The 18556-nt window shown below is 38.9% G+C and overlaps 1 protein-coding gene across 17 annotated transcripts in view; it reads left to right on the top strand.

The window, feature by feature from the left end:
• Positions 1–18556, top strand: part of CCDC66 (coiled-coil domain containing 66) — a 53615-nt gene that overhangs the window by 12368 nt on the left and 22691 nt on the right. For 13 of the 17 annotated variants that reach the window (XM_023201169.2, XM_023201164.2, XM_023201195.2 and 10 more), the window contains 3 exons: positions 12239–12370; positions 12738–12988; positions 13189–13273. In XM_023201169.2, coding sequence (XP_023056937.1) covers positions 12239–12370; positions 12738–12988; positions 13189–13273 — 468 coding nt within the window. The remainder of the gene's footprint in view (positions 1–12238; positions 12371–12737; positions 12989–13188; positions 13274–18556) is intronic. The other 4 variants (XM_023201178.2, XM_023201175.2, XM_023201132.2 and 1 more) reach the window with 2 other exon arrangements.

Raw genomic sequence — 18556 nt, 5'->3', positions numbered from 1 at the left:
TCCCACCTTGGCCTCTTGAATAGCTAGGATTGTAGGTGTGAGCCACTGGGCCTGGCTCATAATGGTATTTTAAAACAGTGTTATTTTGAATTTAATTATGACCTCAACCGGTCTCTATTTACATTCTCTAAGTTGTCTCATTGTCATTAGGTGAGTGTAGAGACTCCCAGGCACCTCCTTTGGAGTCTTATAAAGGAGGTCTGCAGTTTTTGAAGTGAATACAAAACTCTGCCACTAACTATGTGTAAGTGTTTAGTTATCAAATACACACATATGCCAAGTGTGCCTTGTGTAGTGCTTTTGTGATTTTTAAATTTTATCTGTGGTAATTTTGGGTAAAGAAACAGTGTCACTGGTTTTCTATTGATTTTTATACTTCTGCTAGCCCTTCAAGCATTCTAGCACAGTCTCCTAGCCAGGTGATGGTGGTCCAAGCTGATGGGGCATTCACTACTTAGAGCTAGTCAGACTTTAGCGGTAAGTCCTAAGTGTCAGTACTTTGGATATTTAAACCTTTTAGTATTTGACCTCTAACCTATTTTCCTTGAAGGAGAGAATCTTAAGTCCTCCTTATTTTTAGTTATCAGTTAATTTTTACTTGAGTGTATTATGCTTCATTTGCCTTCATTTCTTTTTTACATTTATTTCCCTTCCTCCTTGTGAACATTTACATTTTAGCAAATGTATTCTGAAAATAATGCAGTGATGACCTAAAGGGATGATTCTGGTGGTAGATATTTTTGGCACTGTGGCCTAATTAGGTAAATTTCTTATAGAACCCCTTCAAGTTAATTTTTTTGCATGACTGTTCTGCTTCGTGTAGAGCTGACTTGCCTACGTTGAATACTTTTGTTGTCTGTTGATAATTTTACATTAACAGAAGGAATGAAATCTGAATTGCATTTGCCCACAATCCCAAAAGCACTTTGACTGAAAAGGCAATAAGGTTGTCTTGGTAGAACTCATTTTGGAAAATTCTGTAGCTCTGGGTGATAATTTTAAGTGTGTAAAGTTTAGAAGTTGTATGCAGACACCGTTAAAAACTGTAGCTAAAACTTAAGTTTTCATGAAGTTGGTGAGGATCAGTTGTTGGCTTATTTACTTTTCAACATCAGAATAAAAAATCTGTAATGCTAAAAATGTTAAATTTCAGTTGCCAAATTTTCAGTTGAAATGTCAATATATAATTTATTATTTCTTTGCATGGCTTTTTAGATCATTTATTATCTGGGGATAATCCATATCATGATTGTTAATGCAAATAAAGAACCATTTGAGGTGACTTTTAGGTTTTAAAATATTTCGTATATATTTTTTAATGATAGTATTTGTCAGCTGATGAAGTGATGAGGCTCATGAATTTGGAAAGGAGAACTGTATTTCTCATCAGTGGTTGCAACCTGCAGCATGGCCATTCTGACAGGCTGGGAAGCATAGCCTTTGGCGGGCCAGGAGGCAAAAACTTCAAGGTGGTGGGGAAGGGAACAGGAATTTATGCTGAGTGGAGTGGCTGAATATACATATTTAATAAGCTATACGAGGAGTCATGAATATTTATGAAAGGAGAAACACGCATACACAGTTGAGTTTTATGACACTTCATGGGTCCCATGTACAATAAATGGCAGCGTTACCATGATCCAAGGGTAGAGTTTTCAGCCCTCTGACATCAAAAAGCGAAGCAGAGGACACAAACCTTTTGGCCAGAAGCATCAGGTGGTTGGTTGGTGTCAGTGCTGGCATCTTTTGAAGGGCTGGTTTCTGTTTAGCCTTTAGGCTAAATAGTGGTTAGCCAGGGAGGGAGGAGGTATAATGTGGTGTGTCTGATTCCCCCATCCACTCATGGCCAAGAACTCAGTTTTCAAGGCACTTTTGGGTCCCCTTGGCCAAGAGATGATCCATTCAGTTAGTTGGGGAACTTAGAATTTTACTTTTATTCCTCATGTGTATCTTTTTTTTAATAATAAAAAATCCCAGTAAAGTTATTTAAAAAATTGTTGGAAACAAAAGTTGTAGGGGTTTGTGATGGGTGGACTAAAAAATGAAACACATGCAGTATCCAAGACCGGACAACCAAGAGTTAAAAGAGTATGATTACTGGCTCATTTTTTTACTATTTAAATGCAGTTTTTATGTATTTGTATGTGAATGTGGTACAAAATTGGAGAGATGTTACTGAGGGAAAAGGAATTTGCTGTGTAACAAAAAAGACTCTTAAATACCTTAGAGCAGTTGTTTTCAGAAATCCCAGCTGTAGCCACAACTATTTATACTATTTGAATAATCTAGTTATCCTCTTTATATAATTGGGAGGGAGAGAAGTTTGATTGTAGGCAGTCACCAAAGCTTTGATTGTTAAAACATGAGGTAATGCATATAAAGTGCTTAGAATAGTGACTGACAACAGAACAAATGCTAATGAAGTTTTGTTCTACTTATAATTTAAAGAGTTGGGGGGGTCTCACTTTGTTGCCCAGGCTGAACAGGCGCAGTCATGTTGCACTCCAGCCTTGAACTCCTGGTTTCAAGTGATCCTCCTGTCTAAGCCTCTGACTGGCTTATTTCACTTAGCATAATGTCCTCAAGGTTTACCCATACTGTAGTATGTGTCAGAATTTCATTTCTTTTTAATGCTAAATAACATCTATTGTATGTATATACCATGTTTTCTTTATCCATTAATCCATGGGTAGAAATTTGGATTGTTTCTACCTTTTGGCTATTGGGAATAATGCTGCTATGAACATTGGTGTAAAAATTATCTTTTCGAGTTCCTATTTCAGTTCTTTTGGGTATGTACTCAGAAGTGGAATTGCTAGATTGTATGGTAATTTTTAAATTTTTTATGTTAAATTTTTACCAATTTTAATTTTGTAATTTTGTGTTAAACGATTACACTGCTTTCCACAGCAGCTGTACCATTGTATATTTCCATCAACAGTGAACTGTGTTTCAATTTCTCCACATCCTCACCAACACTTATTTTCTGATTTATTGACAATATCCATCCCAATGGTTGTGAAATGGTATCATTGTGGTTTTGATGTGCATTTCCCAATGATTACTGATATGGAACATTTTCCCACATGTTTATTGGCTATTTGCACATCTTTGGAGAAATGCCTATTGAGATCCTTTGCCCATTTTAATCAGGTTTTTCGGGGTTTTTTGTTGTTGTTGAGTTGTAGGAGTTATATATTTTGTATGATAATCCCTTATCAGATATATGATTCACAACTATTTTCTCCCATTCTGTGAGTTACTTTTTCACGTTCTTGATAATAGTCTTTAATTTTGATGAAGTCCATTTTATCTCTTTCTTTTGTTGCCTGTGTTTTTGGTGTCTTATCAAAGAAATCATTGCCAAGTCTGATCATCAGACTGTATTTTCTTCTAAGAGTTTTCTAGTTCTAGCTCTTATGTTTAGGTCTTTGATCTATTTTGAGTTAAGTTTTCTATATGGTGTAAGGTCATAAATAGCTCTTAGTATTTTGAGATATGTCCCATTAGTACCTAGTTTATTGAGAGTTTTTATCATGAAGGGCCGTTGAATTTTGTCAAAGGCCTTTTCTGCATCTATTCAGATATTCATGTGGTTTTTGTCTTTGGTTCTGTTTATATGCTGGATTACGTTTACTGATTTGCATATGTTGAAACAGCCTTGTATCCCAGGGATGAGGCCAACTTGATTGTGGTGGATAAGCTTTTTGATTTGCTGCTGGATTTGGTTTGCCAGTATTTTATTGAGGATTTTTGCATCAATGTTCATCAGGGATATTGGTCTAAAATTCTCTTTTTTTGTTGTGTCTCTGCCAGGCTTTGGTATCAGGATGATGTTGGCCTCATAAAATGAATTAGGGAGGATTCCCTCTTTTTCTGTTGATTGGAATAGTTTCAGAAGGAATGGTACCAGCTCCTCTTTGTACCTCTGGTAGAATTCCATTGTGAATCCGTCTGGTCCTGGACTATTTTTGGTTGGTAGGCTATTATTGCCTCAATTTCAGAACCTGTTGGTCTCTTCAGGGATTCAGCTTCTTCCAGGTTTAGTCTTGGGAGGATGTATGTGTCCAGGAATTTATCCATTTCTTCTATATTTTCTAGTTTATTTACATAGAGGTGTTTATAGTATTCTCTGATGGTAAGTTTGTGTTTCTGTGGTATCAGTGGTGATATCTCCTTTATCATTTTTTATTGCATATATTTGATTCTTCTCTCTTTTCTTCTTTATTAGTCTTGCTAGCGGTCTATCAGTTTTGTTGATCTTTTCAAAAAACCAGTTCCTGGTTTCACTGATTTTTTTTGAAGGGTTTTTTGTGTCTCTGTCTCCTTTAGTTCTGCTTTGATCTTAGTTATTTTTTGCCTTCTGCTAGCTTTTGAATGTGTTTGCTCTGGCTTCTCTAGTTCTTTTAATTGTGATGTTAGGGTGTCAATTTTAGATCTTTCCTGCTCTCTCTTGTGGGCATTAAGTGCTATAAATTTCCCTCTACATACTGCTTTAAATGTGGCCTAGGGATTCTGGTATGTTGTGTCTTTGTTCTCATTGGTTTCAAAGAACATCTTTATTTCTGCCTTAATTTCGTTATGTACCCAGTAGTCATTCAGGAGCAGGTTGTTCAGTTTCCATGCAGTTGAGTGGTTTTGAGTGAGTTTCTTAATCCTGAGTTCTAGTTTGATTGCACTGTGGTCTGAGAGACAGTTTGTTGTGATTTCTATTCTTTTACATTTGCTGAGGAGTGCTTTACCTTCCAACTGTGTGGTCAGTTTTGGAATAAGTGTGAAGTGGTGCTGAGAAGAATGTATATTCTGTTGATTTGGGGTGGAGAGTTCTGTAGATGTCTGTTAGGTCTGCTTGGTGCAGAGCTGAGTTCAATTCCTGGATATCCTTGTTAACTTTCTGTCTTGTTGATCTGTCTAATGTTGACAGTGGAGTGTTAAAGTCTCCCATTATTATTGTGTGGGAGTCTGAGTCTCTTTGTAGGTCTCTAAGGACTTGCTTTATGAATCTGGGTGCTCCTGTATTGAGTGCATATATATTTAGGATAGTTAGCTGTTCTTGTTGTAATGGCCTTCTTTGTCTCTTTTGAGCTTATTGGTTTAAAGTCTTTTTTTTTATCAGAGATTAGGATTGCAACCGCTGCTTTTTTTTGTTTTCCATTTGCTTGGTAGATCTTCCTCCACTGCTTTATTTTGAGCCTATGTGTGTCTCTGCACGTGAAATGGGTCTCCTGAATACAGCACACTGATGGGTCTTGACTGTTTATCCAATTTGCCAGTCTGTGTCTTTTAATCGGAGCATTTAGCCCATTTACATTTAAGGTTAATATTGTTATGTGTGAATTTAATCCTGTCATTATGATTTTGGCTGGTTATTTTGCTCGTTAGTTGATGCAGTTTCTTCCTAGCATCAATGGTCTTTACAATTTTGTATGTTTTTGCAGTGGCTGGTACCGGTTGTTCCTTTCCATGTTTAGTGATTCCTTCAGGAGCTCTTGTAAGCAGACCTGGTGGTGACAGAATCTCTCAGCATTTGTTTGTCTGTAAAGGATTTTATTTCTCCTTCACTTACAAAACTTAGTTTGGCTGGATATGAAATTCTGAGTTGAAAATTCTTTTTTTAAGAATGTTGACTATTGGCCCCCACTCTCTTCTGGCTTGTAGAGTTTCTGCCGAGAGATCTGCTGTTAGTCTGATGGGCTTCTTCCCTTTGTGGGTAACCCGACCTTTCTCTCTGGCTGCCCTTAACATTTCTTCCTTCATTTCAACTTTGGTGAATCTGAGAATTATGTGTCTTGGGGTTGCTCTTCTCGAGGAGTATCTTTGTGCTATTCTCTGTATTTCCTGAATTTGAATGTTGGCCTGCCTCACTAGGTTGGGAAAGTTCTCCTGGATAATATCCTGAAGAGTGTTTTCCAACTTGGTCCCATTCTCCCTGTCACTTTCAGGTACACCAGTCAGATGTAGATTTGGTCTTTTCACATAGTCCCATATTTCTTGGAGGCTTTGTTCATTTCTTTTTACTCCTTTTTCTCTCAACTTCTCTTCTCACTTCATTTCATTCATTTGATTTTCAATCACTGATACCCTTTCTTCCACTTGATCAAATCGTCTACTGAAGCTTGTGCATGCATCACTTAGTTCTTGTGCCATGGTTTTCAGCTCCATCAGGTCATTTAAGGACATCTCTACACTGTTTATTCTAGTTAGCCATTCGTCTAATCTTTTTTCAGGGTTTTTAGCTTCTTTGTGATGGGTTTGAACATCCTCCTTTTGCTCGGAGAAGTTTGTTATTACCGATTGTCTGAAGCCTTCTTTCAACTTGTCAAAGTCATTCTCCGTCCAGCTTTGTTCTGTTGCTGGTGAGGAGCTGCGTTCCTTTGGAGGAGAAGAGGCGCTCTGATTTTTAGAATTTTCAGCTTTTCTGCTCTGGTTTCTCCCCATCTTTGTGGTTTTATCTACCTTTGGTCTTTGATGATGGTGACGTACAGATGGGGTTTTGGTGTGGATGTCCTTTCTCTTTGTTAGTTTTCCTTCTAACAGTCAGGACCCTCAGCTGCAGGTCTGTTGGAGTTTGCTGGAGGTCCACTCCAGACCCTGTTTGCCTGGGTATCACCAGCAGAGGCTGCAGAACAGCAAATTTTGCAGAACGGTAAATGTTGCTGTCTGATCCTTCTTCTGGAAGCTTCGTCTCAGAGGGGCACCTGGCTGTATGAGGTGTCAGTCAGCCCCTACTGGGAGGTGTCTCCCAGTTAGGCTACTCGGGGGTCAGGGACCCACTTGAGGAGGCAGTCTGTCCGTTCTCAGATCTCAAACTCTGTGCTGGGAGAAGCACTACTCCTTTCAAAGCTGTCAGACAAGGACATTTAAGTCTGCGGAAGTTTCTGCTGCCATTTGTTCAGCTATGCCCTGCCCCCAGAGGTGGAGTCTACAGAGGCAGGCAGGCCTCCTTGAGCTGCAGTGGGCTCCACCCAGTTCGAGCATCCACGCCACTCTGTTTACCTACTCAAGCCTGAGCAATGGTGGACGCCCCTCCCCAGCTTTGCTGCCACCTTGCAGTTTGATCTCAGACTGCTGTGCTAGCAGTGAGCGAGGCTCTGTGGGCGTGGGACCCTCCGAACCAGGCGTGGGATATAATCTGCTGGTGTGCCATTTGCTGAGGCCGTTGGAAAAGTGCAGTATTATGGTGGGAGTGTCCCGATTTTCTAGGTACCATCTGTCACAGCTTCCCTTTGCTAGGAAAGGGAATTCCCTGACCCCTTGCGCTTCCCTGGTGAGGCGATGCTCCGCCCTGCTCCGTGGGCTGCACCCAGTGTCTGACAAGCCCCAGTGAGATGAACCCAGTACCTCAGTTGGAAATGCAGAAATCACCTGTCTTCTGTGTTGGCTCACACTGGGAGCTGCAGACTGGAGCTGTTCCTATTCGGCCATCTTGGAACCTCCTCCAGAATATTTTTGAATACCCTTGAAGAATTGTTCTTTTTAGTGTATAGATTAGTATATAGAAACACAGCTATTTTTTGTGTGTTGATTTTATATACTGCAACTTTGCTGAATTTATTCTGTAAGTGTTTTTGTAGAATCTTAGTGATGGTCATTGTCCAGTGCAAGAGTTTGATGTGGATCCTTCTGGTACTATTTTGCTTTCTGGATGAGTAGATACATAAACTTTGATCTACCTTAATGCTTAAGATATTCATATATGCATAATCATAACTTAATTCTACATATCTTTTCCTTTTTTGACTTTTCAACTTTATTATTATTATTATTTGAGATAGCATCTCACTCTGTCACCCAGGCTGGAGTGCACTGGCACAGTCACAACTAACTGTAGCCTTGACCTCCCTGGGCTCAAGCAATCTTCCCATCTCAGCCTTACAAGTAGCTGGGACTACAGGCACATCCCACCATGACTGACTAATTTTTTGTATTCTGTAGAGACAGGGTTGCTCAGGCTGGTCTCAAACTCCTGGGTTCAAGCAGTTCATCTGCCTTCGCCTCCCAAAGGGCTGGGATTACAGGTTTGAGCCGCTGTGCCTGGCCAACTTTCTGACTTTTAAAAATATTATATATATTTGTGAAATGCAAGAAAACATAAAGGATAGTACAAAATACACCTCTGTCATGTCATATAAGTTTAGGAAGAGCCCCTCGTATGGCATAGTTAAGAGTTTTTTAAGAAAACACTCACTTAGTTTTTATCTACTCATATCTTAAGGAATTGAATTGGTCCAGGAAGTGTTTGTACAGGAATAGGCCCAACATAAGGTGAGTAGAAGAAAACAATACATACAATCATAGGAAAGAAAAAATACTTGGTAAAACATTAAATTTAAATTACAATGAGGAAAAAGAAGAAATTGCTGTGGGAACACTCCCAGAATATAGGAAGAAGTTTCAAAAGAGATGAAAAATCTGGTATCAAAGATATTATAAATAGCTTATAAAAATACAATCTTGAATCATAGGCTTTCCTAAAGAAGAAAATAGAAGTAATAATATGTCAAGTTTCATAGAAAAAAATTTTCTAGATCCAGAAGAAAGTTAGGCTGAATGAATGAAAAGAGGCCAATTTGAATGCATACGGTAATAAGTTTACAAATATCAAGAATAAGGATATACTTCTTCAAGCATTTAAATATGAGAAAATGACAACAAAAATCAAAGTGATCTTAGATTTCTCCTCTGTAGATAGTATAGCAATATTTATAAAGGTTTAATAGATAGTGGGGCTAAAATATTTAATGCCTAGACAAGATGTTCATACATAAAGAGAACATAAAGACATTCTCAGACCTGAATAATTGTATAAAATATTTCTCCCAAATATTTCTTTTTTTTTTTTTTTGGAGACGGAGTCTCACTCTGTCGCCCAGGCTGGAGTGCATTGGCCGGATCTCAGCTCACTGCAAGCTCCGCCTCCCAGGTTTACGCCATTCTCCTGCCTCAGCCTCCCGAGTAGCTGGGACTACAGACGCCTGCCACCTCGCCCGGCTAGTTTTTTGTATTTTTTTTTAGTAGAGATGGGGTTTCACCATGTTAGCCAGGATGGTCTCGATCTCCTGACCTTGTGATCCGCCCGTCTCGGCCTCCCAAAGTGCTGGGATTACAGGCTTGAGCCACCGCGCCCGGCAGAAAAGTTCTTAAAGACCATTTCTGGATCAGAAAAATGTGTCAAAATTAAAACAGTTTACAAGAATTTTGTGGTTAAAAAGTAACGAGTAGCTGACACAAAAGTCTCTTAAGACATTGTGAAATGAAAAGAGGAAGTTGCAGAATAATGCATATACTATAACCATATCTATATTTAAAGAAATACTTTAAAAGACTGGCACATACATACACACACAAACACACGAAAAGCAGGATGTTGGTATTGTCTCACTCTGGTGAAGGATAGTGGAAGGAAACAAGGAGAACTTTCTAGTTCTTTATGCATTTGCTTTGCTAGAATATTGTGCAAAGTGTTTAGCTGTTGTGTGATCTCTCCATAAAGGCAGAGTTTATTATGATTGTGAAAATCAGATAAAAGTTAAAGAATGTAGAAAACTGAAGTAACTCGCCAGGCGCGGTGGCTCACGCCTGTTATCGCAGCACTATGGGAGGCTGAGGCGGGCGGATCACGAGGTCTGGAAATCAAGACCATCCTGGCCAACATGGTGAAACCCCATCTCTACTAAAAAATACAAAAAAATTAGCCGGGTGTGGTGGCGCGCCGCTGTAATCCCAGCTACTCAGGAGGCTGAGGCAGGGGAATCACTTGAACCTGGGAGGCGAAGGTTGCAGTGAGCCGAGATCGTGCCACTGCACTCCAGCCTGGGGACAGAGTAAGACTGTGTCTCAAAAAAAAGAAAACTAAAGTAACCATTAGTATAATTATAAAGAGTATCTGCCAACATAGTTTGTACAGTAAACATCAAGATAAATAGTAATAGCAAGATAACAAGAATCAATTCTGAAAAGTCAAAAATCCTTTGTTAAAAAGCAGAGGTATGAAAATTCCAAAGACTTGATGCTTAAAAGAGACACACTTACAATAAAATTATACATTATTAAAAATTGTGGGCTGGATACAGTGGCTCATGCCTATAAGCCCAACACTTTGGGAGGCCAAAGCAGAAGAGTAGCTGCCTTGAGTCAAGAGTTTGAGACCAGCGTGGGCAACATAGTGAGACCCTGTCGCCACAGCACACACAAAAAACAAAAAATTAGCTGAGCATGGTTGGATGTGCCTGTAGTCCTAGCTATTCTGGAGGCTGAGGTGAGGGAATTACTTGAGCCCAGGAGTTAGAGGTGCAGTAAGCTATGATTATGCCTGGGCCACAGAGTAAGACCCTGTCTCTGAAAAGAGATAAGATGCCAATATATTATTACTGTTTGTATTGGTGGTTCTAAGCAATATAACAAGGAAAAGAAATTTCAAGTCATAAGAATTGGAGAGGAAAAAATGAAAGTGTAGTTATTAGTCATATATATAGAAACCCCGAAGAATCTATAGATGAAATATTCAAAGTAAAAAGTGAGAATTAATAATTTACTAGGCTATAAAATTCTGAACAAATTTCAGAGGTTCACATGACATAGATTGTTATCGTGGATTTTATTAGTTTGTCTTCTCATTGCTGTAAAGAAATATCTGGAGACTGGGTTATTTATAAAGAGGTTTAATAGGCTTACAGTTCTGCAGACTGTACAGAAAACATAGTGGCTTCTGCTTCTGGGGAGGCCTCGGAGCTTTCAGTCATGGTGGAAGGCAAAATGGAAGCAGGCATCTAACGTAGCACAAACAGGACCAAGAGAGAGGTAGCAGGGAGGGCTACACACTTTTAAACAACCAGATCTTACTATGAAAAACAATGTGGCGATTCCTTAAAGAACTAAAAGTTAGGCTGGGCATGGTGGCTCATGCCTGTAATCCCAGCACTTCGGGAAGCCGAGGCAGGCGGATCACCTGAGGTCAGGAGTTTGAGACCCACCTGGCTAATATGGTGAAACCCTGTCTCCTAAAAATACAAAAATTAGCCAGGCGTGGTGGCAGTGACTGTAATCCTAGCTACTCAGGAGTCTGAGGCAGGAGAATTGCTTTAATCCAGGAGGCAGAGGTTGTGGTGAGCTGAGATTGCGCCACTGCACTCCAGCCTGGATGACAGAGACTCCGTCTCAAAAAATAAAAGTAAAAAATAAAAAAAGAACCAAAAGTAGAACTACCATTTGATTCAGCAATCCCACTACTGGTTAACTATCCAGAGGAAAAGAAGTCACTATATGGAAAAGATACTTGCACACACATTTATAGCAGCATAATTCGCAATTGGGAAAATATGGAACCAGTCCAAATGCCCATCAATCAGTGAGTGGATGAAGAAACTGTGAGATAGATATAGATATATGATGGAATACTACTCAGCCATAAAAAGGAATGAATGAATAGCATTTGCAGCAACCTGGGTGGAATTGGAGAGTATTATTCCCTATGATTCAATAGGGAAAGTCTCTTGCTCTCACACATCTTTCTATATTCTCCTTGTTCTTGTCCTAAAGGCAATATTTGTTGTATTCCAAAGCCAAATGTAAAACAACAGTCATCTGTTTTAAATTGTTAATAACTCTTTCAGCCTCTAAAAGAGACTTAGAATTTTGAAAAACAATTTTTCTGAGACAGGGTCTCACTCTTGCCCATGCTGGAGTGCAGTGGCATGATTTCGACTCACTACAACCCCCACTTCCCAGGTTCAAGTGATTTGTGCCTCAGCCTCCCAAGTAGCTGGGATTACAGGCATGCACCACCACACCTGGCTAAATTTTTTTTTTTAGTGGAGATGGGGTTTTGCCATGTTGGCCAGGCTGGTCTCGAACTCCTGGGCTCAGGTGATCTGCCCATGTCAGCCTCCCAACATGCTGGGATTATAGTGATGAGCCACTGCATCCAGCTGAATTTTGAGTCTTGTAATTGTTTTGGAGAAAGAATTTTCTGTTTTTCATTAGAAAATTCCCTTTCCTTACACTTAGATATCTTATTATATCGCTCTGCTCTAATATATTTAAAATATGATTCTGAGAATCAGAATATATCTACTTAATTATTTGTTTGAATTCAAATTCATTTGAAGTTATTGCTCCTCTTACAGATAAATGCCTCACTGTATTAAATCTGTATAAGTTACTTTGGCAAGATTTGCACATATTAAGTGATTAGAAAAAGAGAATTGAACTTTTGATGGCTTTTATGGCTGTTGTTTAGGAAACAGTACTGCTGAAGCACCCTTTCAGTGCTGTGAAACAAGAACTGCAGAGAAAATGGATTGAAGAGTTGAATAAGCAAATAGAAGATGACCGTCAAAGAAAAATAGAGGAAAAAATTATACATTCAAAGGTAACTTATGAGGTTTTATGGCTATAAAACAAAATGATAATAAAATCAAAGTCTTCAATCAATTAAAACTAGAAGTATTCTGAAACTTCTTGACAAGACCAGAATATTCCAGTTATTCCACATTTGCCCATGTGAACCTGTTTCATTGAATGCATTATGTGGCACTGCGTAGCTTCTTACAACTTTTTAGAAATTTCCTAATTCTTTGAATTTCTCAAATTTTCGAAGCTAGTTATCTATGTATAAGGACTCTAAACAGTACAGTTTTGTTAATTTTTATGATGCTTATTCTCCTCTAAGGTGACTTTTAGAAATCATCTTTGGTTGTCATTTGGAATTATATATGAGAATTTTTTGTCATCATTAGGGTGAGGAACATGACAGATGGGCAATGCTCTTTGATTCATTAAAGAGTTATCCTGGTTCTCAATCTCAGCTGTCCTCTCGGTCAACACACAAACAACCTGAGTACTTCTGTGTCTCTCCTGACACTCAGGAGCTGGCTGATGTCAGCAGTGTTTGTACACCTACAACCGGAAGCCAGGTTGAACCTTCGGAGGTGGAGCATAGAGCAAAACCTATTAAGGATGTGGTTAGGGCAACCAGTAAGAAAACAAAGTAAGTTCATGCTTATGTATCTATTGATTTTTAAGAAAGTCTATGTGCTTTAGTAAGACTTATTAATGTCTAATTGGTTTCAGGTTTGGTATTTGTCTTTAAACTAGAAATAATCAGTAGATTTATCCCAAACAAAATGATTTAGCTTGTTGAATCTACCTTTTTGAGGTTTTTAATAGCTAATATATGTATCTTTCCAGCTTTTTCCGTTCTATGACTGCTCTCTTGGACCCAGCTCAGATTGAGGAACGAGACAGACGACGACAAAAACAATTAGAGCATCAGGTATTGCATTGTTAAACATTGTTCTTTACCTTAATAAGTAACAGTCATGGTGAACATATACCTAAGTAAATGGAAATTTAAATTCTGATGTAACTTTACAGCATAGGTCCTGTCCAGTTGTGTCGTGAATCCAGTCCCTACCCCAACTGGCATTGTAATATTAGAATTACGCTTATGCTAAGAACCCAACAGTATCACATACTACAGCCACCTGCCTTCCAGTAGAGAAGGTCTTTAATATATAAGTTGTATATGTGAATTTGTATTGTTTTAGGTTAGTACTGGTTTTTGTTTTTTTTTTCCATCAATTTATTTCTCCTGAGTTCTGTTCAAGATGAGAATTCATTCTTTGAATAGGGATTGAACTAGAATTATGACTAAGAAATCTAATGCATAATATAAGAAAAGAGGCTAAAATTAAAACTTCCTCTCCTGATTTTAGCCTAGTGCTAAAGGGACTTTAATATCTGCATAATTCTTCAAATGCTTTGATACATGAATTTGGCATCATTAATGTTACGCTTAGTCAGTAAGCAGACGTTTGCAGAGCATCTGCTACTTACCAGGCACTATGCTAAGCACTGAGATTATTTCCTCAGTTTTTTTAATATCATTTCCTCCAGTAGCCCCCTAAGGGTTGAAGGAAAGGCATGTAGAACTTGACAGTACAAATGGGAGATGGGAGAAGTGCATTGGAAATTTGACATTTCCACTTCACTTACATAAATAATACTTTCAGTATGCTGATAAAACTTATTTCTACAGTCACCAAACAAATGCTTCATGGATTTTAAAAATTGATATATAATGTTTTATATATTTATAGGACACATATGATATTTCGTTATATGTGTAGAATGTGTAATGATTAAGCCAGAGTATTCTGGTATCTATCACCTTGAGTATTTATCATTTCTGTATTGGGAACATTTCAAGTTTACTAACCAATTTGAAATATATAATACATGGTTGCTGACCATAGTCACCTTACTATTGCTATCAAACATTAGAACTTATTCCTTTCATCTAACCGTATGTTTGTACCTGTTAACCTACCTTTCTTGATCACCACCACCCTCACACACACCCTTCCCAGCCTTTAATACCTATCATTCCACTCTTTAGCTCCTTGAGACCTACTTTTTTAGCTCCCACACATGAGTGGGAACATGTGATGTTTATCTTTCTATACCTGGCTTACTTCACTTGACATAATGAATTCCAGTCGCATCTGTGTTGCTGTAAATGACAAGACTATTTTTTCTTTATGGCCAAATAGTATCCCGTTGTGTATATACCACATTTTCTTGATCTGTTTGTTCATTGATAGACACTTAGATTGTAAATAGTGTTACCATTAGCACAAGAATGCAGGTATCCTTTTGATATACAGATTTCATGTTCTTTGGATAAATAATCCAGTACTGGGAATGCTGGATCGTATGGTAGTTCCAGTTTTAGTTTTTGGAGACGTCTCCGTACTGTTTCCATAGTGTCTGTATTTATTTACATTCCCACTAACAGTGTATAAGGAGTCCCTTTTCTCCACTTCCTTGGCAGCATCTGTTATTTTTTGTCTTTTGGTTTGTTTGTTTTTGAGACAGGGTCTTGCTCTGCTGCCCAGTCTGGTATGCAGTGGCATGATCATGGCTCACTGTAGCCTCATACTCCTGGGCTTAAGCAATCCTGATGCCTGAGCCTCCCCAGTAGCTGATACTACAGGCATGTGCCACCATGCCAGGCTAATTTTAAATTTTTTCTTTTATAGAGACACAGTCTCACTATGTTGACCAGATTGGTTTTGAACTCCTTTCCTCAAACAATCCTCCAGCCTCAGCCTTCCAGAGTGCTGGGATTACAGGCATAAGCCACCAGGCCCAGCATTTTTGTCTTTTTAGTAATAGCCATTCTAACTGAGGTAATATGATATCTCATTGTGGGTTTGATTTGCATTTCTGTGATTAGTAATGTTGAGCACTTTTTCATATACCTGTTGGCCATTTATATATCCTCTTTAGAAAAATGTTTATTAATGCTCTTTGCTTACTTTTTAATGGAATTATTTGGGTTTTGGTGTCTGTGTGTGTTGAGTTTGAGTTTCTTTTTTTTTTTTTTTTTTTTTTTTGAGACGGAGTCTCGCTCTGTCACCCAGACTGGAGTGCTGTGGCCAGATCTCAGTTCACTGCAAGCTCCGCCTCCCGGGTTCACGCCATTCTCCTGCCTCAGCCTCCTGGGTAGCTGGGACTACAGGCGCCGCCACCTCGCCTGGCTAGTTTTTTGTAGTTTTTAGTAGAGACGGGGTTTCACTGTGTTAGCCAGGATGGTCTCAATCTCCTGACCTCGTGATCCGCCCATCTTGGCCTCCCAAAGTGCTGGGATTACAGGCTTGAGCCACCGCGCCCGGCCGAGTTTGAGTTTCTTATGTATTCTGGATAGTAGCCTCTTGTTGGATGAATAGTTTGCAGATATTCGAACTACTGAATATGCAAGCTATTGAATATTCAAACTACTGAATATTCAAACTGGGGGACAGACTGTCTCTTTCACTCTGGTTATTGTTTCCTTTCCCATGCAGAAGCTTTTTAGTTCAGTTTAGCCCTATTTGTCTGTTTTTGGTGCCTGTGTTTTTGAGGTCTCAACCATAAACTCTATACCAGTGTCCTGAAGTGTTTTCCATATGTTTTCTTCTAGTAGGTTTACATTTTGGGGTCATACATTTAACTATTTAATCCATCTTGAATTTTTTTTTTTTTGAGGTGGAGTCTCACTCTGTCACTCTGAAATGCAGTGACGTGATCGACTCACTGCAGCCTCCACTTCCCAGGTTCAAGCAATTCTCCTGCCTTAGCCTCCTGAGTAGCTGGGATTATGGGTGCATGCCACCACACCTGGCTAATTTTTTTTTTTTTTTTAGGTACAGCTGGGGTTTCACCATGTTGGCCAGACTGATCTTGAACTCCTGACCTTAAATGGTCCACCTGCCTCACCCTCCCAAAGTGCTAGGATTACAGGCATGAGCCACGAGCCACCACACTGGCCCTTGAATTGTTTTTTTGAATATGGTGAGAGATGGGGCTCCGGTTTCATTCCTCTGCATATAGATATCCAATTTTCCCAGCATTATTTATTGAAGAGTATGTGCTTTCCCCTACTATATTCTTGACACTTTTGTTGAAAATCAGTTGGCTGTAAATACATGGATTTATTTCTGGATTCTCAATTCTGTTCCATGGTATTCGTTTTTGTACGAATACCATGCTGTTGTGGTTACTATTCTTGTAATATATTTTGAGTCAGGTAGTGTGATGCCTTCAGCTTTGTTCTTGTGATCCACCTTGATTTGGTTATTACGGCTCTTTTTTGGTTTCATAGATGTTTTAGAATTGTTTCTATATCTGTGAAAAATGAAGGTGGTATTTTGATAGAGATAGCATTGAATTTGTAGATTGCTTTAGGCATAATTCTTCTGATCCATGAACACGGGATATCTTGCCATTTGTTTGTGTCCTCTTTAGTTTCTTTCATCTGTTTTGTAGTTTTTTTGTGTGTAGAAATGTGTAACCCCCTTGGTTAAATTTATTCCTAGATATTTTATTTTTTGTAGCTATTGTAGGTGGGATTGCCTTCTTTATTTATTTCTCAGCTAGTGTATAGAAATGCTACTGATTTTTGTATGTTGATTTTGTGTTCTGCAACTTTACTGAATGTATTGATCAGCTGTGAGTTTTTTTGTGGAGTCTAGGTTTTGTTTTTGGGTTTTGTTTGTTTTTGATACAGAGCCTTCGCTCTGACGCCTAGGCTGGAGTGCAGTGACGCAATCTTGGCCCACTGCAACCTCAGCCTCATGGGTTCAAGCGATTCTTCTGCCTCCACCTTCCAAGTAGCTGGGACTACAGGCATGTGCCACCACACCTTGCTAATTTTTGTATTTTTTTAGTAGAGATGGTGTTTCGCAGTGTTGGCCAGGCTGGTCTCGAACTCCTGACCTCAGGTGATCCACCCGCCTTGGCCTCCCAGAGTGCTGGTATTTCAGGCATGAGCCAGTGCGCCAGTGGAGTCTAGGGGTTTTAAGCTATAAGATCATAACATCAGCAAAGGGGACGTTTTGATTTTAGTTTTTTTGTTTTGTTTTGAGACAGCTGTCGCCCAGGCTGGACTTCAGTGGCACAATGTTGGCTCACTACAACCTCCACCTTCTTCTGGGTTCGAGCAGTTCCCATTAACTACAACCTCCACCTTCTGGCTTCAAGCAGTTCCACCCAAGTAGCTGGAATTACAGGTGTGCGCTACCATGCCTGGGTAATTTTTGTATAGGGGACTTTTTATTTTATCTTTTCTAATTTAGGTGCCCTTTATTTATCTTGCCTGATTGTTCTTGCTAGGACTTCTGTTGCTATGTTGAGTAAGAGTGGTGAAAGTGGGCATCCTTATTTTGTTTTAGCTCCTAGGGGAAAGGCTTTCTTTCAGCTTTTCCCCATTAACTATGATGTTAGCTGTGGGTTTGTCATATATAGTCTTTATTATGTTAAGGTATATTCCTTCTGTGCCTAGTTTGTTGAGGGTTTTTATTGTTAAGTGATGTTGGATTTTGTGAAATGTTTTTTCTTGTCTACTGAGAAGATCATATGGTTTTTGTCTTTCATTTTGTTGATGTGATGTATCACATTTATTGATTTGTATATGTTGAATTCTCCCTGCATCGCTGGGATAAACCCCACTTAATTATTGGGTATTAGTTTTCTCATGTGCTATTGGATTGAGTTTGCTAGTATTTTGTTGAGAATTTTTGCATCTATGTTCATCAAAAATAGTGGCCTGTAATTTTCTTTGTTCTTTTTTGTTCTGTCCTTCTCTGGCTTTGGTATCAGGGCAATGCTGGCCTCACAGAATGAGTTAGGGAAAATTCCCTCCTCTTTGACTTTTTTGGAATAGTTTGAGAAGAATTGGTTAGTTCTTTGATAGTTTGATAGAATTCATTAGTGAATAGAATTCATTAGTGAAGTTGTCTGGTCCTGGACTTTCCTTTGTTGGGAGACTTTTTATTACCAGTTCAGTCTCATTACTCATTATTGGTCTGTTCAGGTTTTCTATTTCTTCCTGATTCATTCTTGATAGCTTGTGTGTGTCCAGGAATTTATCCATTTTTTCCAGGTTTTCTAGTTTGTGTGTAGTTGTTCATAATAGCCTCTGATGATCTCTTGTATTTCTGTGGTATCAGTTGTAATTTCTCCTTTTTCATTCCTGATTTTATTTGGGTCTTCTCTCTTTGTTTCTTGGTTAGTT

This window comes from Piliocolobus tephrosceles, chromosome 2, assembly GCF_002776525.5.
Source record: "Piliocolobus tephrosceles isolate RC106 chromosome 2, ASM277652v3, whole genome shotgun sequence".
In the NCBI taxonomy this organism is placed as follows: Eukaryota; Metazoa; Chordata; class Mammalia; order Primates; family Cercopithecidae; genus Piliocolobus; species Piliocolobus tephrosceles.
The sequence above is the reverse complement of the archived record's forward strand: the minus strand, read 5'-3'. Positions and strand labels throughout refer to the sequence as shown.